This window comes from Hetaerina americana, unplaced genomic scaffold, assembly GCF_022747635.1.
Source record: "Hetaerina americana unplaced genomic scaffold, ioHetAmer1.1.p SCAF_7, whole genome shotgun sequence".
Taxonomy (NCBI): Eukaryota; Metazoa; Arthropoda; class Insecta; order Odonata; family Calopterygidae; genus Hetaerina; species Hetaerina americana.
Window position 1 is genome coordinate 1,524,831 of NW_027287316.1, and position 24,258 is coordinate 1,549,088.

General features: G+C 41.9%; 1 protein-coding gene across 1 annotated transcript in view; it reads left to right on the forward strand.

The window, feature by feature from the left end:
* The window catches only part of LOC139696479 (uncharacterized), a 434,479-nt gene that overhangs the window by 295,837 nt on the left and 114,384 nt on the right, over positions 1 to 24,258 (forward strand). Inside the window, exon 8 of the mRNA XM_071595264.1 lies at positions 3,616 to 3,884. Within this exon, the coding sequence (XP_071451365.1) occupies positions 3,616 to 3,884 (269 nt within the window). The remainder of the gene's footprint in view (positions 1 to 3,615; positions 3,885 to 24,258) is intronic.

The following is a 24,258-nucleotide window of genomic DNA, read 5'->3' on the forward strand; positions in this document are numbered from 1 at the left end:
TGGTGGTCATGTTCAAGATGAATGCGTCATAAATTATTTATTATGAAAATAGAGATTTATTTTGGCGGAAATGTATTTTAACCGTCATTTTGTTTTGTCCTGATAGCTCTTGGCGATGTCCTGGCCACACTTCTCACGTCTTCACACGTCTCACACTTCGGTGATCGTGATTGACGAACCAGACAAATCAACTTTTCAATCAATTGCGTTGATTTCTATGATTTAATCATTGCATCTTATTATTGAGAGAAACAGAAAGTAAAATTGCTAAGATTTGAAAATAAAGTACCGCCTTCCCACCACGCTTGTGATCACACGATTACCACGAGTGTAACACGAGAATCATTTGTCACCATTGTCATCTCCAGTTTCATGTAACTGCGATATATGGGGATCAAGATTTAGAAAATATAGACCCACCTCCTTCTAGGAGCCTCATGCTCTTTAAATACCCAACACTCTCATCTGACATCCAAATCTTAATCAGCATTAGCGGGGAATTTAAGATATGCGTCATTTCCGTAGTAATTTGTGTAATTCAGGGAAATGTGATGATTATGTCGTTCGAGAGTTAAGTTAGGTGCGTTTGGTTTTAAAGAACCTATTTGTTAGAAAATTTTTTATTGACGCTTTTGTTTGCCTACCAAATCACGTTCAAACCTACCTACGTACATCAATTTTCTACAAAATCGCCGTTCATTTCTAAACACTTTTCCCACCACTACTCCAGCTTCTTCGATCCCGCTCAGCATAGAAGTTCGCCGCTTGGGAATAGAACCAGTTGACGACGGCGGTCTTCAAACAGTTGTCCACCAAGTTGCTGCTTCAAGGGCTTGAAGTAAAAACGGTCGCTAGGTTCAGGGTTGGCACTGTGGGGTTGGGTCTCTAAACGCTCGTCCACTCGACAGTCTTTGCTCTTTTTGTTGATCGGTAAGCATTCTCGGTACACACTCTGTCGCCCACAATTTGTGGTTTCTGTAATTTTTTGTACACAGAGTGGTGTTTCCAAAAAGAGGAAATTCATCAGCCAGACCACTAAGCTTCAATTTTCGATCAGATTGCAATTCTTGGTCCACTTGTTGAACTACGATTTCATTTGTCTGGATGCTGGTTGGCCTGTCACTCCGCCCTTCATCATGCACGTTTATGCGGCCATTTGTGAAGTCTCGACACCATTGCCCAACCTTACTACCTACACTCATTTCTACTGTAAGCCCTTGAACCAGGCACAACTTCCAATGCATTTGGGTAGCTTCATTGCTCCTTTGCTCACAAATATCTAATGACAGTACGTACTTCGTAAGTGGTTGGGAGCAACAGTTTTCACGGACACTGTTACTTGCATTCACCGACAGACAAACGACTACTTAAGCAAAACAAAAAGTTCATTGACTTTGAAAATGTTCGAGAGATGGCACTACATACGTATAAGTATGTTTTGGCTCGCCAATATTCAAATATAATTAAGCGGTAATTACTTTTTGAAAATGCGTCGAACTTTAGGAGAACTTAGGGGGTAAAAGGCGATAACTGACAAAGCATGCTACGAGTCTATTTAAAATAAATGAACCAGGAACTGTATGACTACCAAGCCTGTATAAACGGTGCCCTGCATAAAGTGCTCCGTCATGTAACTTACAAATGGAGTCCAGTGCGAGGAAAGTTGTCGGTGTATTCGTCGCACGATTCCTACGCCATGTCTCCGTCCTAATTTATAGACACACTAGAATAACTATTAGGTGAAAGCGTGAAGACAATGAAATTGCTTTATATTTGATTAATAATAATAATAATACGGGGATTGAGATGGTGCGGGGGCTAACGTACTGGCGTCCCACCCTTAGGGCGCGTGTTCAAATCCCGGCGGTGTTGAATATTTTTCAGAGGTATCTCGATCCCTACTTGAGGTGCTTTGTGGAGGGCACTTTGAGTGAGTACGCCGTCCGTCGGATGGGACGTTAAGCTGCGGACCCCTTGGCGCCTTTCGTAAAGAGTAGGCTAATGCCGACGCCGGGTTTCTCTCCACCCTTCATCCTTTCCTGTCCATCCCCTATGGCGCAAATGACCTCAGCTGTCGGTCGCCTCCTTCCCCTAAATACTATTACTACCACCAATAATAATAATAATACTGTGAACAATTTTTCGTTATGTTAACAATATTTAATATCACAGCGTACCAATGCTAAAATAATTAACACAGCGAAAATTATTTACGTAATATCATAACTTATGAAAGAATAATCACCATGGGCGTCGTTCAAACTCGTCCGTTACCCTAATCCTTAAAATTAAGGGTGGGCCCCAACTTGAGCGAATTCCAAACTCGTTGGGAAGCGAGAGGGCATCCACCAGTGGAGCACCGAAATCGGCTGCTGGATTCAGGGTGCACGGAGTGTATCCCAAAACCGACGCCATATTGACACCCCAGAATTCCAAGTCCTATCAAAAGTGAGGTACCGACGGAATAGACCGTAACAATGGAATACAATACTTACAAGTCACGAAAACATTTTTTTCTATGAGAGAGCGTTGGTACTCGACGAATGTGGTATTTAACCGATTACTGATATGCCTCACGAAGTGATTTATGCGAGCATGTGCATGGATGATGCCGCCAATATGCAACACCAATATGAAATAACCAACAACACGTAAAGGATACGTGGGGCTACTATTAAAAAAATATATAAACAATAGTTACTCTGAAACCGTAAAAAATAAACAAAAAGTTTGAAAACAACCGCTGGCAAAAATCACGCCTCGTTCCGTCTAAAACTAATTTAAAGATACGAAATAAATTAATGCAGCATTCTTATATCTCTTTTGGCTTCTTAGGCTTCTTTTGATATGAATATGGATTCTAATTTAAATATAAATAAGTTCCCTTACTTTCGCGTATAATTTTAAAATCAACAAAATGGGCATTCTATAAAAGAAAAATATAATTCGATCCATTCAAAGTATTCTACCCAATTAGTTGGGTTTTTGGACCTGCTGCAATGCCCGTTATACGCAACGCGAGTAATACCTTTTGTTCTCCGGTTTTGTTCCCTTATTAATTTCTTGATTAATGGGAAAATTGTTCAAATTATAGTCAAAGTAATAACATGCATTGCACTTTCCCAATTTATTTATTTAAATTAACAGTTTGGAGAAGTCTCATGTATTTTAGTGCTTTGAGTTCACATTACTTCCACGAAGTTACTCCTGAATCTACTAAGATAATTTTCAGCTTATAGTCTCAAAAATTTAATCGCGTAAGTTAGTAATTTTTTGTGAAAAATAGTACAGAGTAAGCGAAAAAATACCAAAATAAATATGGGGTGAAGTCCGCGTTTAAATCGCTCGGCACAAGATGCCCCAAAGTCAAGTGTTTCAATTTTGAAAATATTTTCTTTTTTATTGTACATTATATTTTGTACTAACGCATATTCAAAATTAAGATTGGTACGTCGTATTTTAATATGTTTTTATTTTCGGCCACTTGGATGGACCAGGCTCAACTCAAGTCAGCATGCCATTAGGCCGGCACTTCAACATGGCCATGCGGATGCGTGAATAGCCAACCGTTCCAGATGTCGATGGAAGTTGAGTTCCTGTAATTCTCGATTGCAGGTGCAGTTACGACTACCTGGAGATATCAGACGGGCCGAAGGGGAAGGAGGGCGGGGGGCCCTTGCACCCGGGCGAAGGGGGGCCCCCGGCGGGGGAGGCGGAGGAGCAGGGGGGCGGCGTGCGGCCTGGACGACGCCTCTGCGGCGACTGGAGTTCCAGGCTCAAACTCCTCCGTCACGTGACTTCCGGGAGCTCCCTGACGCTCCGCTTCGTGTCGGACTACTCGCACCGCTTCGGAGGGTTCCGGGCCAGGGTCTCGACGCTCTCAGGTGAGTGGGGGCGGGGGCGTGTGATTTGGGGGGAGCGGGGGGGTAAGGGCTCCCATCACCTCCCCTCGGCCCTTTTCCAACGCTCCTCCCTCTCACTCGCCTTCTTCCTCTTTCGACTTTTGCCTCTTGGCGGCCTCTCTCAGGGCGCACACATGCACACGCTTTCTACCCGGAATTGCTTCGCGACGTGTTCGCCTGCATTTCATGGGGCGGCATCTGCTCTCGGGAGAAGCACCGCTCTCGGGTGACGCTGGCAGGCACTGAAAATAACATGATTACCCATTTTTGACTTCTTTTCGCTAAAAAATGTGACATTTGTTTATTTTTTTAATAATGATGGAGAGGAAATTAACACCCCCTCTCCCCAATACCCAGTCGGAGGGTGGGAATACAAAAATACCGCCGCCTTACCGCAAACAGCTTTCCAGCGATTGCTCCTTCGGAAAAGAAAGAGATTTTGAAAAATTATGCAATTGGTAAATCCAGAGATATTTTGAAAATGAATTATCACGGTAGCCAACGGACAACTATTTCCCAGTTTGGCCAGAATTTGTTTCAACGTGCGTCCCCAAGAGACAGAAGATACATTTAGATACATTTAGAACCCATTGCAATCAAGCACTTAAAGTATTCTGCATATTTATGGTCAAGTAAGAAGGGAAGGTTTTAGAATTGCATGAGAAGGTTTTGGCCAGCTTAAATAGATTGATAATATTTCGCTTCACTGAATGAAATTGCTATTGAAAGATTTGTGATTCTAATTTTGACGCTAAATATCAAAATAATTGAAGCGTAAATCTTTGTGTCTAGGCTTTCAAAGAAGACGCCAGCCTTCATGGCAGGTCGGTTAAGGGGCTGTTTCGTTTGCCTCGCGTAGAAATTCGTTATGAATATATCATGTACAGGTACTCGCAAATTTCGGGATGGTATTTTTCTTTTTCAATAACTTCCCATAAATAATATCATCAATAAATAAAAATTTAGGTACATGCCGCTGATTCAAAATTTATTATCTCTGTGATAGTAACCCATTGTCTACATATCTTCGATGGCTCTTAGGCCATTTACCCTTGATGCATTGACACTGAAGGATTGAAGGGGAAATCAGCTTCTTCTTCGTTGCTTCGGAAACACGACAGATGCATCGGCCGAGGCGCGGTGGAGCGGCCTTCAGAGTCACCTCTCCTCAAACGCATTGCAGGGCTAGGCATTGTGGAAGCGATGTGACCATTCCTACCCGGTCATAAGTACTCGAACCAACTTCATGCGAAACCAAGCCTTATTACCTTTATTAGCCCTCATTAGGATATGATAAAGAGATACGAAAAGGTGGGAGCCCCTGGGAGTAAAGAGCGAAGACCCAATCGGAAATGCTGGATGAGTTCGGCATTCGGCTGAGAAGCACCTCAAAATGAAAGTTCGGGACCGCAGCACTAACTCCGATGCTTTGGAAGAAACACTGAAAAAATACACCGCCACGGATTTTGTAAATATATGCAAAATAAAATTACACGAAGACTGAAATTAGTTAAATATGAATTTTAATGCTTTCATTGCAATGAACAAAGTGAAAGCAGGATGTTATCGAGTGGTTTGAGTAATTTCAGCGGGGTGCGTATCAAGGTGCAATGATAGAATTAAATTGAACAGCCGTCGTTTTGTCCAGAAATTTCTTATCGCCGATTAAAATATGGAACCTAATTATAATCCCTTGATTTCTATCCTCAATAATATCTCATGTTTATTTTTTTTTTAAAAGATAAATTTTCACGTGCTAAATATTTCAAATTGATCTCTAATAAGGATTTTTGTGTGTTTCCACCCAGCACATATTACCATAATCTAGACAATAGTCTACTAATGCATTATATGGAATTTTTTGTAAGGAGACGGGACACTTATTACGAATAAAGTACAAATTTGAAGTACATTATTTGAAAACTTCTGCTACATTATTCAGTAGATGTTTCCAATTAAATTATTCATCAAGTGTCACTCATAATTTTTTCTTATATCCGACCCGCTAAAATACTGGGCACTCGAAGCTTTGTATGCATCGGACAGGCTGCAGTGTTGTGATGATTAAGAATTACTAGGAGAAGCATGTATTAACTTCTTTTGTCACTTAACTCAACGGTATCAAACCGCTTGCGCAGGACAAATCTCTCTTTGAATTTCATATGATACACGTTTTAGGCGCGATCCACTGAGGCTTACGGTCACATCACCTGAATGGACTGTTACGAGACTGTGGCATGCATATTAAGGGACACATTTAATTAATATAGATGAGAAATGGCATTTCCCCTGAAGCAAAACCTGAGGTACTCCAGTCCCAACTGGTTGAAATGCACTTCGCACGATTGCAACCCCCCCCCCCCCCCCCCCGACGTGTCGGGAAGGTATTGCTTCTGAGCGAACCTTGGAACCAAATCAGGGCACTCCTCTTATCCCGGTATTTCGCACTTTCTCAAGTAAACTGTCGGGTGCCAAGGTATCAAATGTCTTTTTGGCATCAATGAATAAGCCACTCGTACATTATTAACATTTAATCCATTGTATATTTTAGACCCGAAATGAGTTAAAGCATGTTCTGTTCCTCTCCTGCATCGAAACCCATAATGGTTGAAAATAATAAAAACCAACGAGTTTGAGGAAGAAAATTGGTCATTAGTAAATAGAGATTTCTTGGACTTTGCATAATAATGGCCAAAAGGAAAAGGGTCGATAGATCTCAGTCAGACCACAATAACCCTCTTTATCAATTCAGTATCATAGCGATGGCCTTTCTCAGTATTGTCGGGAAATCACCAGCATTGGTACTTAGACTGCGTCAATGGAGGTGCCATGCCTTCAACGGCAACCTGTAATGTATTTCTATGCCTCTGATAGGAGACCACTATGGAATTCTACCAATGTTATTATTACTTGAGGTAGAATAGCTACAAAGAAAGTAATTCATATCTACTTTTGCAAGGACACGAATTTACTAGTTTCGCATTTACGTACATTTTGCCATAGATTTAGTTGATGCACAAACATTAATGACACAACGAATTGAATCCATTTACCATTATTGACTGCAGGTAATAACGTTTCCATCTATGGTTGAAGTTTCAAATTCCGCACCTGGTGCTTCTTCTCCAGGCGTCTCTTTGAATATTTTCAATGTTCTTTAGACTTGCCTTAAAACTTTTGGAAGCAATTTCTAAAATATTATTCAGGGCTTTCCTCAAATTATTGAATAATCAATATATCAATCAGAGATTTAAATTTTCATTTTTCAAGCGCATGTAACGAGGGTAGTTCCACAGTTAAAATCTCCTATCTTTAGAAATCAAAATGTTTTCTCCAATATTTCATGCATCACTTTAAAGATTAAACATTTTTTGTCTAATGCCGTTTACAATTGATATCCCGATCAATGTATTTTCGTTATCTCTCGAATACTTTTTGTACTTCCATGCCGTACCAGCTCGCCGCCGAGGGATCCGGTTTCGAATCCCGGGCAAGGCGAATGATTTTTACACTCTGAAATTGTTGCATTGAAATGCACATTAGCAGATGACTTCGTTAAAAGTTACGGTTGCGGCATCTCCCGAAGTTTCTTTGGAATTTGTCAAGGTGTAAACAGCAACAGAAGAGTTTAAAAGTTGGCTTTAACCTCGTGGAGAGTGGCGCGTCGCGCACGACATCGAATGCCGGTGACATTGCATGTACGGTATTTCGTCACAACATCTTATTCCTTTAAAAGCCCCAAAATTTTAGAGTTTAAGAGGACGCCTCGATATCTCAACTGGTTAAAGTACTCGCCCGGATATTGAGGGATCCTGGTTCGAATCCCGGTCAAGGCGAATCATTTTTACACTCTGAAATTGTTGCATTATGATGGTTGTTTACACTTGACAAAACAAGCGATAAAAAAATCGAAATTCAAAGTCAGTAATGCGCTGTCAGTAGGAAGTGCGGTTATTGGCTTAAATCTGTAATGAACAGAGTCTAATGCGTGTGCTAAGACTCGTTTTGAGCAATTAGTATGGCTGCACTGACACAATCAATTGATGACCATCAACTTGATTGAGAATGATTCATTGAAGAAGCAATAGCTGGAACACAAGGCGATATCCTTATACTGATAGAGCAAATGAATGGCATTCACACCATGATGAAGGCAACTTGAAGAGAGGGAAGCGGGAAGATGAAGAAGCCAGTGTGGAGCCGAGAAGGGATCGGATGTCATCGGGAGGGAGAGGAGGTGGGGGTGGAGCGGGGCGGGGGAAGGGGGGATTGCCGCCCCACCAACCGACCGCGAGGCATTGTGAGTCGGCGCTGCTTTCGCGATGCTATGCTATCACCGAGTGAGTTTGCCGGCCTCCGTCAAAGTCAATTCGTTTGTGCTCTATCGTGCTGCATTTATCTCTAATGTGATGTATTGCAGATTAGCTGTATTCTGGGCGAACGATTTACTTACTCTCTGGAAGGATTTCTGATCTCAAAAGGGAATTAACTCTCATAACGACTGCTGGCAATAACTTTGTAGTAATACCTTTGAAAATAATGAGTACTACATATTTAATACATGGGCATAATTATTTGAAAAATTGCTTAAGACGGTGGTGTTTTGTTACGTACAGACATCCTGAAAAAGTAAATAGCGTCACGATGAGGCATCTAGTTTCCTTGCTACACGCGATATTGTTTTCGTCTTTGTCTATTTCGGCAAGAGGATAACTCCTCGGTCAGTTTTCCCGAGTAACAGTTCTCATTCCAACACTTTCAGATATTCTATGTGATTATAATCTCCTACGTTTATTGTTATTCATTTGTCTTTTAGAGTATTTCTATTTATTAGTGCATGTGTGTATAGTATCAATCTAAATGTAGAACTTCATAACTTTACTCAACGGCTCCTATTGCATACTTCTGTTGTTTTAAATGCACAACCTCCTCAGCATCCTTTTTAATCAGCCTGTACCAATTGTTGGTTACATCTTTGGCGACTCTGATGATTTCAAATTCCAAAAAATTCAAAGAGCGCCCATTTTTTATGTGTGTGATATTTCTTTGGGTATTCCGCTCCTTTTAATTGAGTGGCCGTATTTATTTTTCATGTAACATTCGATGTTTTGCACTGATCCCGACGAAATATGTGTGCATGAGGGCGGTTCAATAAGTACCCGTGTTAGAAATGAAGAAACCATTTTTTCAAAAACATTTTTTTCAACATAGTTTAGACAGATACACTTCCCCCAACGTTCCGGCCATGTTTTTAAACCCATCCAAAAAATAGGATTTTTCGAACTCTCCTAAATATGCCTCTGTCTCGGCGATAACTTCCTCGTTTGAGCTACTTTTTTCCCGCGAGCCCTTTCTTAATGTGAGGCAATAAGAAAAAGTCGCAGGGAGCTAGATTGGGCGAATACGGGGGACGCGGCAGCAATTCATAACGTGGTTCGTGCAGTTTGCCGGCCGGTTCGAAGTTGGCAGCCGGATCAGGTTGTCGTCCACCGTGAGCAATCGCGGCACCCATCGGGCCGACAATTTTTTCATCGCCAACTTATCATGTAAAATACTAATTGCCGTTCCGGTCGACACACCCACGGCCTCTGCTACTTCGCGCACTTTCGTTCGTCGATCAGCGAGAATCGTGGCGTGGACTGTTTTGAATGATTTCCTCGGTAACCACGTCTGCCGGGCGTCCTGGTCGCTCATCATCAAAAACAGATGTTCGCCCGCGTTTAAATTCGTTGAAACAATATCTAACTGTGGTCATAGATGGCGTGAAGTGTCCCCATAAACAGCGTCCAACTTTGCTTTTCTCTCCTCGCATTTCTTCCAAACAAAAACAAAAAGCGAATTAGCGAACGATACTGCTCTTTTGACATCTTAGCGAAAATCACGAAACACGTCTTTCTCGAATGGCCACCAAATCCAAACTAACCATTAAATCACTCTGAAATTTGTTTCACCGTCGTTTGATCGATGGCAGCACACGATAATAACATAAACTTCCCTCAGGAACGCCCTTTGTCGTCAAACACGGATACATATTGAACCGCCCTCGTACAAACATGTGTGTTTTCAATCTTGATATTTGCATTTAATTGATGTTAGGTATGTTTATCATAAAAATGTAATTTGTCTGTAAGTTTATATTTTTAGATAAACTATTTATTCGGTGTCTCTTTTCGCATGGCTTTAGCTGTCTGGTGTTTCTCCATCACTGCCATTTAATATCTTGCAGAGTGTTCTTGTTTCATCTCTGTACTCCATTAAATTTTATCAATTTTTGACAGATAAAGTATTTAATTGGCGTCCGTAAACAGTTTACCGAATCTTTCGACTAATTCCTTGTCATTACAGCCTCTTATGTTTCCAAATGAAAAGAATAGGTTTCCTTTTTTTCCCTTTCTTACTCTGCATTCGTCTTTTTGTCTAGCTCGCAATAGACACAGAGGTAAGTATGACTCAGAAATAGTTTATTCTTTTCTAATCCAATGAACGCTTCAAATTACCATTTTGTTTTTAAATTAGTAGGCTTCGAATTTGATGCAGTTTTACGTAGTCATTAAAATAGCTTAGATCTTACAACCTCAATAGAGGTTTCCTTTTAGTTAGATGTAGCGGTTTATGAAGCTTTTACTGCTGACATAGTGTCCTTTAGCAATAAGTAATTACCCTCGGAATGTTTCGAAAAATCAGAGTTTACATAATTTGAATAGAATCTGTTTTGATTTTTTAGATATTAATTAAAAAATGTGTTTGATCAATATTTCTTTCAAATTCTGCGTACTTTAATCAGCTTCCGTCATGGATTTTAAAGCTATAAACCCTGTAAGTAATGTAGGTCCAATATCCCTATTATTTTATTTCGCATGGAGATGCTTGTGTTGGCGCCGTATGAATGTGAATATTCTAAAGCTGCGTCCGGACTCACCATTTTGGCGCCTAAATCTCTCAATTTAGTGTGGGCGTCATTAGAAAGGGTGTCCAAACTCGTTGGACAGCGAGGGGGTGCAAATTTAGGCGCCTATTTCGGCTTCCGCATGTAGGACACAGGAACTGTATCCTAAACACGGAATATTGCAACTTCATCATGCCAAATGCTGCTATAAGCGAGACAACTAGCATAAGAGTAATCGCATTTGTGGGAGTGCTTCATCTATGTTTGTCAAAATAACATTGGTTATTTCTTTAAGAGGGCACTCATTCACTGGCTGAAAAAATGAAGGCTTTATGTACGCGAGGTGGGAAAAGGTGGAGCTTTCCAAAGGCAAGAGAAATTTGGCGTCTTCCCCATGAATGTAGTTCAATTTTTGTAATAACTTAATTTTATCAAGTTATTGGATTCAGATATTTGAAATGAAGAGGTAACAACGTATTTATTTGTTTGGTGATTCATATAATGACTAAGAGCATCGTCTTTGTATCCATGCCTCGTTTGTGTGTTTGTTAAATCTTATTTTGCTGTGTGAACATTACGGAAAATAATCTTCAATCGTAATGTTGTTTGGAGGGTGTAAGTATTTAGAAATGCCCTATTAAGAATATAATATCTAGTATATCCGTGCAACTGGGTAATCATAATTCCTTGGTCAAACCTTTGCAGAAGGAGTCACCGTATAAATATGAATGAACTAATCACGACACAAAACACATCTTAAAACAATTACTGACGAGGATTTTTGACCGAAAAATTACCCTGGAGTAAAATACTACGTAACGTTAAAAAGTTTACATTTATTGAAATGCAATATTATCTGGCCTAGTAATTAAAGCCAAAGATAGAAAACTTTTTATAGAGTTCGTCTAACTAAATATAGTCCGAAAAGAGGAAATGAATACGAAATCAGTGCCAAAACCAATCAAGGTACTAAATTTAAAGAAAGAAATGAAAAACTTGGAAAAAAAAGACTGGGACATTAATTTGTAAAGTGAACTCTGAATTACGCAAAAGCCATTACGCGGTTTTGCAACCGCACAGAAATGTTTGCACAATCTATTTCAAATATCAAAATATTTACTTTCAGACATCATCTTATTATTCCTAACTTTTAGCAGATGGCAGTACTACTGGGTAGAGTGTCCAAACTCAAGCTGCCTCTTTCTTCATCGGGCGCCTTGCTTACATCTAGGCGCCCACCTTGAAGAATGCATGCACGCCCGCCCAAATGCCGAATGAGTCTGGACGCAGCTCTATTACTTTCGTCGCCATTTTGAGGCCCACAAATCGCTTTTCCTTTCTTGCTACCCCAACGTCGACGCCATTTGTGTTAACTTAATTTCCTTGTCTATAATACTGCTAATCCAACAGTTGATTAATATAACATATATAATAAAAAAGTGAATATTCACTTAAAAATGAAATTTACATACTGCGCCGATAAAACTGCAGAATTATGTCTCTACTTCTATGAGCATGACTCTGCAATATCTTGGCTCATCCGTTGAGCCCGTCACTTCTCGGGCTTATTCCTGTGACTCAGGATGCATGGCTTTTGTTGTTTCCAACTTTTCCTTTCCTATGCTGGAGATGTTCCCGCATTCGCTCGGCAATATCAGACGAATTTCAGGCGAGAAGAAGTGTTAGCGTTGTTCCCCTTTCTAACCCTCCCCCTCCCTCCCACCCATCAACCCACCCCTCGACTGCTCCCCACGTCCGTCATCTCTGGGCGCATACCAAACTCATCATTTGTTTTTTTTTCGTCCGACAAGTGCGCTCCGAGCTTGACAGCTCGTTAGGGACCTGTTGTTCCCACTCTCGCTGCGTTTTCCCTTCAGAAACTTCCACACTCCCCTCTCTCTCTCCCTCACCCATCCTACCCTTCTCCAGACCTTTCCTCTTTCGTCCCTCCTCACTGGTGTTCATTAAACCACGATCGACCTCAATGCGGACTGTAATGCGTTGTTTGCGAAAATGATAGCTGCCTTTGATAATGCATTTCTACTGAGCCATCGTTTAAAAATATGTCCCATTGGATGTAGTTGTTGACTATTAGACGTCTCGCTCTCTCTCTCTCGTCCTTTCTCAGCAAATTTTATGGTCATCATTGCACTTTAATGGAATTTTTTTTACAGTAAAGCGTTAAATGTGAAAATTATGGAAACATCTTTGCGATGGCACAAATGATTACTCTCCAAATTAATATTTAACGTCAACATGGACGCACGTCACTTAGAGGGAAGATGGCGGTGAGCCGTGGGTGCGACCTCGAATACCGGCAAAGGCTTCGAAGGGTCCGGGTCGCAATGGAGGGATGACGAGGACACTCTCACTGCGAAACAGCGAATCAGAGGAAGGGAGAGCAAGCGAGAAGCAGGAGGCGCGGTGAGGATGGAGCGCGGAGGGAATGGAGCTGCCTCGAGGGGAGCGGTGCAGTGCAGTGGAAGCATTGCCAGGTGTGAGGAGGAGGGCCCATGGGAAGGAGGAGGGCCCATGGGAAGGAGGAGGGCCCATGGGAAGGAGGAGGGCCCATGGGAAGGAGGAGGGCCCATTGGGTGGAGGAGGGCCCATGGGGTGGAGGAGGGCCCATGGGAAGGAGGGGGGCCCATGGGAAGGAGGAGGAGGAGAGAAGATGGCGGAGGAGTGCGTCGCCATGGCCGGCGGTGGAAATGGCACACTAAAATCAAGCGACGATCATTCGGGAATAACAAATTATGTGGGATTCAAGTCTAAATAAACGTTAAAATCAGAATGAGAAGCGAGACTTCTGGCACTAGAATTAAAACAATAGTTACAGCGCTATGGTTACATCCTTCTGGAATGTAACCCTCAAAATGGAAAATAACTGATTACTCCGATCATAAATGTTCCATTTAGGAGTGACATCCTTATTTATTGGAGAATTGTTCAGCATTGGAGTTTCGCGAGGATTAAACTACAAGACTACATGTAAACTACATGTCCTGGCAATTTAGTATTTTAAAACTCAAAAGTAGTACCGCGATTCTATAAGAATGCCATCAAAGGTTCCAAATGTACATGAATTTAACTGGGCGCCGTAATATGAATTGATATTTACCGAGGTTTTAACCATGTTATCAATTAAAACGAATTAAGATCAAGATAAGAAAAAGGCAATAAAGATTAGGCAAACCTGTTCAATATTATGTGGAAAATAGATAAAGTGGAAATAGACCGGCTCGACTAGAAAATAGCCGACGCTTCACCTATCTTTAAACGTGGAAATGAAAAAGACCCCAGCAGTTACCAACCAATTTCTTAACATCTCTCTCCTGTAATATCCTAGAAAGTATAAATGTCTGCAAAGGAATGTTGTTTCTCGACTCTCGCAACCTTGCAACCAGCAATCGAAATGGATGCAGAAAGGAGAGACGTATCACCGCAAAGGTGCATGGCGGGGATTATTAGGATGCCAGCCATTCATGCATAACTATTATCACTTACATATAATTAAATATAACATTGCCTAATGCTGGAAAACGCTCGGTTACAAATGCCACCGGTGTATATTTTCAAATAATGGGATTTTAAAAATTAATTAATTTTTTCTTTGAGTACATTCTATATATCTTCTATTCATGAACGATTACATATCTTGCGAGAGTAGAACGAACACGTGAACCAGTCGACGACGGAGCCTCCATTATTTCATCGCGGTGGTCGACTCTAATAATATAATCGATCCATTATAATTACCTTGGGTGGCACGAGCAAAGGGAGGGCGCCTCCGCCTTTATGTACGCCTAGTTCGCTCTCTTCCCGGATCCAGGGGTGCCAACCTATTTCTCCGACTAACCACTCCCGCTTGCTCCTCCTTAGCTGCCACTTTGATCAACTGATACGGACTTCCGCTGAAACGTTTTCAGTTTCTCAATTAACCTCTTCACCCGCTTCATTTTCTAAATATGTGCCATGTGTTCCAATTGTGGCCTAACTAACCATGAATAACGCCTCGCTCTGCTCTGCCTTTTCATTGCATTTCCCTGAAATACGATACTGATTTAACCGTTACGTAATCGGTGGACTTTCTTCGCTGTGCAGATAGCAGAAACACTGCAATTCCACTCCTGATATTTCTTGATGCCCGATGCTCACTTGATAATGCCACAGACGTTGGTGAAACCAAGGTCGTCAATAAATATCATTTTGGAATGGCTGTCACTCTTATCTGTGGAATTTGGGGACCCACTGGAAACAATGCAGCCTATGGGAATCACACTTTTATGGATTTTCGGAAGGCCGACCCATTGTTGCGACTTGGGATGCATTTTCACTGGCGACGAGGGCTTCCCGGGGTTGTGGTATCAAGGCCTCGCATGAAGGAATAGATTTGGATCTGATTTTGGTGTCCGGGTCCTTAGGAGCACTACGAATTTGGCATTGATGAAGTCTTTGCATTTGTTAATGTGAAGCAGCGATGAAACTGTTGCCGTCTTATGCCATATAACATCTTCGAGACCGACATATATATACATATTCCGCTGAGGTGCCAAAGGTTTGTTTTTGGTGAAACAGCGAATTTTCGCCCTGCTCGGAGATGATCAATCCAATCCGTTCGGCTTTATGATTTATATCTTTTGCTCTTTTATATTAATGTAACATTTTATTGGTTCAACTTTTCCTGCAATTCAATTTCAATCTCCATTTCTTACATCGCCTCAATGTCAAGGTCTAAATTGCAACAAGGTGGCCCGACATCTGCTGGCTGAACTTCTTTCGATCTAATGTCAAGACAGTTTTTAAAATAAGAACCCTTCTTTCTTTCTTCATTCCTTCAAGCTCCATCAGCATCCTGGCGAGGATATTGTTCCGGATCTGGGTTTTTACTTGGTTTTCATATTTCCAGGCTGCTTTCCCATACCTGCCCGGGACATTTGTGTGTCAGCCATTATCTCTTCCGGTGCTTGAGATATCTCTTTTTGAATATGCTCGGAGAGAGACATTGCCTTGGGCTTTCTGTAAGAGCTCTGCCACTATCTGCCTTTAGAGAATGTAAACTTCTACGTTGTCCTTGACATTCCTTGGTGTAAGACCATTTTAATTTACGGTGATTCTCCTAGCGTCAGCATAGAGAGATGTCCTTTAAGCATTGTTTTGTAAAAAAAGTTATCGCAGAGATTGAGGAACTCAGTGTCCTCCCCAACAGATGACTGCCACGATAGCAGAGAAGCCAGGATTGGAAGTGGCGCAATTGCCGGGAGGCTGGGGTCGAGCCGATGAGGGAAAGTCGAAGGCGTGCTGGGTGGAAGAGAGGCGAGCGGAGTGCATGTGGGCGGACGCTCGACAGGGCCGGCTGGGAGATGCCGACGGGAAGAACTCGGACGGAGACCCGAGTGAGAAGCTTCAACCCGGTAATGGAATGCTTGGAGTTGAAGAAGTATAGGAGATTCAAGTACTTACAAATAGGATAGCCGATTGAGGAGTTACTGTTTCATAATCCTAAGAATGACCACCAACAACGATAAGGATATGTCATATTTTCTTTTGATTATGTATTAAATTTCAAATTTGTAGAATATCATACCATCTTCATTCAGCATACGAAACATATTTGGATTTCAGAAATTGTGTCCCTGTATACCTACGCACATGTGAACATCACCAAATTAACGTTGTTTCAATACTTTTGATCCAAAGGGGCGTAATTTGCATTGACTCCTACATCAGAGTGTACTTATTCCTTGACTGAACTCGAACGCCGATCTTGTGCAGCAAACATTTGTCGCTTTTTATCATTTGGCAAAAAATAATATTCAGGTGGAAAATGTATAAGTCTCTCTGTACTTGATTAGTATTCCTCGCATTTGTTCGTAGAAACACAACACAATATTTTGAAAAAAATGGGCAATGGACTAGGGCTAGGGTCCTAGCGGTCACATAAAACTTTATATGGCGAAATGAAAACTACATTCGTGATAGTGATTAGCGAAAATCGTAAAGTATACATGTCTATTCAATAAAAGTGACATCAATTGGCTTCGGGTGATATTAAAATACGAGCTGCACTAATTCATATTAGAACCTCGCCGCAAAAACAAAGAACCGACTTGGGAAATGTTTTTGGCAACATATTATGCACGGTTGGATGGATGGAAAAGTTCATCTCGTACAAGCACGGACGCAAGATTTGATGTTGTTGCAGGCAGCGAAAAATCACCAATACGTTAAGCAATTTCTTTCTGAACATTTACAATAAAATATTTATGAAATGAACGAAGTCCCACGTACATGTCAAGAGCGACATATTATAGACCCAGTGAAGAAAAGAAATCGCCAAAATTCCACGTCAGAAAGTAAACCCTGATGCAATAGTTAAATGTAATGTTGTTAATATCGCACCTAGAAATTTAAAAAGAAGCCTCTTGAAAGTCAATAGAACGTTCAATACCTTGCCACTGGAAGCTAGCACAAATTATATTCCTTTATAGATAGAGAGATAGAGGTCTTTATTTGAGCGAAATTGAGACCAAATGATCCCTTCTTCCATTTAACCCATCGTCGTATACATATTACATTAGGCATTAAACTTATAGTTACATTCATATGTACACATAAATACATATAGACAGACATCAATTCATTTAGCACAGATTTGCACATCGAAAAGAAAAAAGTATATATGTATATATATATATATATATATATATATATATATATATATATACACACACATACACACATACATACATATATGCATACACATACCTACACATATACAAACATATCCACACACACATACATACACACATACACGCATGAACATACGTACAAGCATGCATACACATACATAAATACATACATAATTACGCACATATACACCCTTACATACATACATATATTAATTAAGAATACACCTACACATACTCAAATTAAATGACAGTGAAGGTAGAGAACAATAAAATGAGGAAAGTCCAAGCAAAGAATGAGGTTTGTGGGAAAAGCTAGGGAGAGACTGCGATAGAGAGGACACAAGCGATTTAGGGACTGATTATTTATACATTGATTTCATACGAAATCGCAGTGAATATCATTTTCAGCTGTAAAATGGCTTTCTCGCGAAGAGGAACATATCCTGCCTCAACAACCCCTTCCCCCTGCCACACATCCAGGCGGTGCCTTGCAGGGTATTCAAATATTAAATATCTCAAAACAGTACGTGTTGAGGAAACGGGGAACACGTGAAACTCAATTGGTCTTCTCATTCACGACATCCTGAAATCGAGATATGGGAATATGCAAGCGGATGCTGTGAATTTTGACTTCCAGGAATCATTAGATGTGGACCCCCCGAGAAGTTGATGTGCTACCTACCTGTTCATCCGGTTATAACCTATAATTATCGCTCCAATATTCCCCGCTATCCTTCCACCCTACTCCACACAGCGCTATAATCAATGTGTTTATGAACTCTCTCCATAACTCGCTTTATATTTTCTAATTTACCTGTCTCCAACAGGAAACTTGCACTGGATGTAACATTCTAAGTACTATTATAACTCTTCTGGTCCTTTCTCTTCTGTGCTGCTACTGTCGATTTCGCTTTGCAAGGATTTTATGCAAATACCGCGTAATATAAATATATCGTGTAAGATATATATACCGCGGGATATAAATATATCGCGTATATAGTATAAAATATCGCGAAAGCCTTGAATCTCCCGTTGCTGGGCACGACACAAGGTTCAGAAAGTTGAATTTTGTTGCTGCCATGGCTCTTAGCCGCAGTTTTATCATCCAAAGAGATAATGAATGTATAAAAAAATAATGAACGTGGTTTCCCGTTGCCTTCTCCAATACATTTTTGGCGTGACACCATTACAGGAATGATAGGTAACCACAGTCAACAACCCGAAGGCCGGTTTGATAGGTGAAGGCAAATCTCACCCAATGCTAAGCCCAACGGAATGTAAAATTCACGCATCCGGATGAAGTGGGGAGGCAGATCTTGTCCCTGTGCCACCGGTAGTTCCCATGGTTCTATTTATGCTTTCTATGATATTCTGGCCAATATACCAACAAAATGAGGTAGAGACTATGAAAGGATTGTATGTATTCAGTTGATTTCATATCTAATATGGAGTTTCAGTTTATTTAGTGTCCAGTTACGTAGTCATGGCTACGTGTAGAGAAGTGTGTTTTGTCAAATGCCAGTTATAACCTAAGCCTAGCGTAAACAAAATTAATATTAAGCCTCGTTAAAATTCTTTTTATTCCAATTTTTAATTAGCTTTAATGCACATTGGAATATGCATTCACAGTAGACTTTACCGTAGAGTTGAATGCTTGCCATTACAATTGTCTTTTCTATAATTCCTTATATAATTAAACATTCTTCAGAGTACTTTCATTTACCGCGAAATAATATATCCAATATTTATTTAATACAATTTTATTATATTATGTGCTCCAAATTGAAATTTCAGTCGCGATAGGGAAGGGAATGAGTATTCGATGTGCTCAGAAACGTAGTTGTAAATGTTTTTTTAAAGCGAAACTTTCGAGGACGAATTTCATGTCAACATTATTAACCATTCTGTCAAGAATGGGATGGATGAATATTGCATGCTTTTTTGGTTTATATAGCTGGTTGATTGAAATACTGTTCGCAAAAGATTAAAGTCTTCGAAATAAAGTAATCTACTCACTTTAATTGGAAGTGGAGTCGACTGTGGCAAATGCCTGTCATCTAATCGCCCGGCACAGACGAGCCCTCAGAAATGTACACCTCGCCACTTTTATTCGTCCAATGGAGGAGAGCTTTGTCGCTGCGGTGAATATTCTTTGAGTAGGCAGTTATCTCATTTTAAGTCCCTTTCATTTGCATCTTTACGCATGCGTGAACTTGCTTTCGTCCATTATGTAGAGCAAATATTTTGCGCTCATAGATATTGCATAAGGATGAGTGAGGAAGACAATCCGAACAGTGGACAGGAAAATTCCCGAGATATCGCCATTATTCTTGGACTTCGGCCACGCGACGTGATTGACCATCCCGAACACCTCCTCATCACCCCTCTGGTCACAAACGTGCGCGCGTGCGTGTTCCTTGTCACGTGACCCTCGCCCCTCGTCACCGCCTCCCTCAATCGAGTTCACCCGAGACTTTAATTTGCCAGATATTCTTCATTTTTACCTATGTCGTTACCTTAAAAAATAAATCGAAACGTCTAAAGCTCATGTCGTACCACTTTCACAGCCATATGCGATCAATTTTTATTCATTTCGATCATAAAGTAGTTCTAACAGCGGTGGAAACCTGACCTCTATAATTTTCCTCTGCAATAAATTTATGAAAAAACGTTATTCATTTCTTAAGCTAACATTTTCTCTCGGATTCCCCTTGGTTGCCGTGCAGGAAGTTGACGAGTGTTGTAGCAATGCCGGGTTCATTTGTTCGTTGACAGGAGATTTCACCTAACACCACCCAGATCGATAATATGATATAGTTCTAATAGCATAAGTACTGAAATCTGACTGAGAGTCGAATAACACGGAAATCAGCCGGCAAATATCGGGTGAATGGTGTGCAAGAGAATCAGGTTTCCCCTGACCCTGATGCTTCAGACTCTCGCACTCTCTCTGCCCTCGCCCCACCTCTTGGAGCGCCCGCACCCGCTCCCCGCCCCCTTGACCCGAGGCCCTTCCCTCCAAACCGAGAGCCACCTAGAAGATGGTTCCCCTCGCCTCCTTTGAATTCCTCCCCTGGAATTGTAAACATGTAAACCATTGGTCAAAAGGAGTGTCGACAGTGCTCTTCTTGTTGCCTCCCCTCCCCACTCCCCCTCCGCCCCTCCCCCACGCCCCCCTTGCACACTCCGGTTATTCGCGAGGAGGAGGAGGCGATTCGCCTCGCCGCCATCCGCTATAATGGATGGCTCTCTGCCCTCCGCATCGCTCTCAACGCCCCCTTTCCTTTAAAGAGATTCTTTAAAATCTGAAGCCCCCTATCAATCCTCTCATCTCCTTGAGTATTCTCGATTAAGACGCGCCGGAGCGGATCCGAGAGAGCCTTGAGCTACTGCCTTGAAAATCCATGGGGAAAAAATGCGGCCGTTTCGCAGCGCAAAAATCATTCCCCTTTTGACCGGGATCGAGTTTTATGCGGTGGAAGTCCTACATTTTGCTGACGAGCACGAGCGGGTGAATCAGTCGGAGGAACCGGAGGAGTTTGAATTCCACGAGGGAGGTCAAGCGAGCAAGCATTTTCGCCAAATTCAAGTCGAGATTATAGCGAATGATGAATTTTTTCGTTTGCGGATATTCAGTCGTCGAGAAGGCTTCAGCGGTGAGGTACACTCAATAAGTTACGCATTGTAATCGATAGTTGTCGTTCCGATTGCCATTTCAATGCCTTCCATTGCAGGGAAATGTTTGAATTGTCCGTCCATTTCTTTTCTTCTTCTCCAGTTTTACTTTGGAAGCCGTCGTCTCGATTGGTTGCATAATCTTTTCCTTGAATCTTATTCATTTTCTTCGTGCGTATTTTATTAAAATAAAAATTAATAGGAGTCATATTTTAAGACTGAGGCATTTTATATCACATCCTTTAAAATGTCATTTCGGAAAAGAAACTGCATTTTCGGAATACCCTCATTCCATTTCTAAAAGATTTCTAAAGAGAGTCTTATGTATACAATTATTAGCAGTTTATTGCGTGATGCCATGGCAGTAATGAGATTATTAATCGAGAGGAATATAGAACACAACCAGCAGGTATTTGCCTGTTTCGTAGATTTCGAAAAAGCCTTTGATAGAGTGAATTGGGAAAAACTAATAAGTATATTGCAGAAAATAGGAATAGATTGGAGGGAAAGGAGGCTTATCCGCAACCTGTACATGTCTCAGATTGCTCAGGTGCGGGTGGGAAACGGGGGGTCCGGATGGGCAGTATTAGGAAGAGGTGTAAGGCAGAGTTGCCCATTATCACCGTTACTGTTCAACCTGTATGCAGAGGAAATGATTAAAGAGACATGGGAAGAACTGGAGGTAGGAATGAAACTGGGGGGGAATTCGTAAAATCAGTTAGGTTTGCTGATGACCAAGCTTTAGTTTGTCAGTCAGCCAAGGGGTTGCAAGCTTTGCTGAGTGAATTGGAAATTCAGTGCGACAGGCATGGGATGAAAATCTATATTAATAAAACAAAGGTCATGCGATTTTCTATAAATAAAAAGGCTAAGCTAAATATTAAAATAGGAGGGCAAAAACTAGAGCAGGTAGAACAGTTTACGTATCTCGGCAGTGTTTTGGACTAACACGGTCAAAGTAGTTGGGGCGTAAGGAGAAGAATTGCGCTAGGCAAAGAGGCTTTCACAAGGAGGAGGGAGTTGATGAGAGGGACGTTGAGTAAGGATGTTAAGAGAAGACTCATAAAAACTGTTATATGGAGCGTAGCTATGTACGGCGCGGAAATGTGGTCATTGAAGCAGGAGGATAGACGTAGACTGGAGGCTTTTGAAATGTGGGTGTTGAGACGAAGGGAGAAGGTGAAATGGACAGAGAAGAAAACAAATGAGGAAGTACTTGGTATGGTGGGCGAAGAGAGGGGTTTGTTGGGAGCAATTCTATGGAGGCAGGAAAATTGGATGAAGGGGGTATTGACCGGCAGTGAGATATTGAATACTGCGTTTGAGGGGAGAATGTAAGGCAAACGAGTAAAGGGAAGGAACAGAATAGGGATGTTGGACGGGATGAAGGGAGGAAGAAAGTACTCAGAGATGAAGAGGGACCTGATGTAGAGTGGGATGTTGTGTTTTGCTGGGGGTCACAAATTGTTGAATTAGTAATTATGTCCATCCAAAAACCTACCTGAACCGGTAGATTACCTAATAATAAATTGTCTCAAATGAAATCCAAAAATTATCCTTTAGATTACTGAATGTGACCATATGGCTGCGTATGAGGTCGCCAGAGTCCTGAAAAAGCATGACGTGGTGACAAGATTTATCTGCACCAAGAAAATAGCGGACCCTCTCCCTGGACCGAAGGACAAAATTCCGTTAGACCTATACGAAGGGGTCTACCAAGTACCCTGCTCATGTGGGAAAGCCTTCATCGTGGAATCATGCCGATCAATGAAAGTTCGGATGAAGGAACACCTTCGGGCAACAACAAATAAGCAGTTTCACCTATCGGCCATTTCAGAACACCAATGGAGTGAATCCGGTCACGAGATCTTATTCCGAAAAGCAAACATAATAGCAAAGGAGAGTAGATGCTACCCACGATTAATTAGAGAAGCAATTGAGATCGCAAAAAACCCGGAGAACATTAACAGAGATGAAGGCGACCATCTCCACAACGCGTGGAAAAGAGTTCTCCGGAAACGGACCAATCAGCAAGCAGCCTCTAGACGGGACCACCTATATAAGGGTGGCAAAAATCTGAGTCCCTCAAAAGTCTCAGTCCCTTGGCGGAAGGTGACTGCGGTGCAAAGGCTGCAGAACGCAGTGGCAGAGCTCCTTCAATGGTACTGCCGCTAAATGCACGAGGACGGAAAGCTGGAACCCCTAGACGTCCTTCTGCCTAGAATCTCAGGGAAATTCTTTGAGAAAGCGGCAGCAGCAGATGCTAACCTTATTTGTAGGGTCGGTGAAATTAAGGTAAGGTCATGGGACCGCTTTAAACGCCCCATAGCTTCCCTTAACACGGAGGACAGACTTCCTGTGAAGAAGAAGCCAAGGCTTTTTTTTAAGCGGGAAGGGAAAAAACAAACGCCTGACGACGCAGTTGAATTCCCGTCGCCTTAGTAGCCTTGATGGCTGGAAAGGCGCAGAGCATGGACCACACAAAAGCCTTGCAGTCCAGTATGCTGGAGTCCCTCATCATTATTGATTGAGGAGCGAACGGGACTATCTCCGGATGTCTACAAGTAACTCTGCTTTTCCGGAGGTCCAGGTGACGAGGAAAACGCACCGACGAGTAAATTCCCGTGGAGACTTCGTGTCGACAAAGGAAATAATTCAGCGAGGGAACCTTCATCAAAAAGGCAAGGATTCACCGGCAATCTTGCCGGGAGGCTCTAAGCCTGCGGCGAAGGGATCATTGGGAGAAAAAGTCTTTACACTCAGCCCTTTAAAGGGCTCGGGGGTGACGGAGGCCATAGGCCAGTATCCTTCCGAAGTGGCGGATCTCGGCCCTTTAGAGGGCCAAGTGGTGATGAAGGAGACTGCTTGCGGAGTGAAGCGGAAGATGGCACCTGGCAGGAAGCCACTGCCATCTGGAGTATTGGAGGCGCAGTCACCAATGCAGCAGGTTAGAGACAACGAAGGGGCGGAGCGAGCACTGAGTGCTGAGGAAGAGGAGGGAGACGACGAGGGATTTACATTGGTTTCTTCTAAAAAGAAGAAGAGGAAATCACCTAACGCATACGCACCCGTACCGGAAAAAAACCCAACCGGTGACGGTGACACA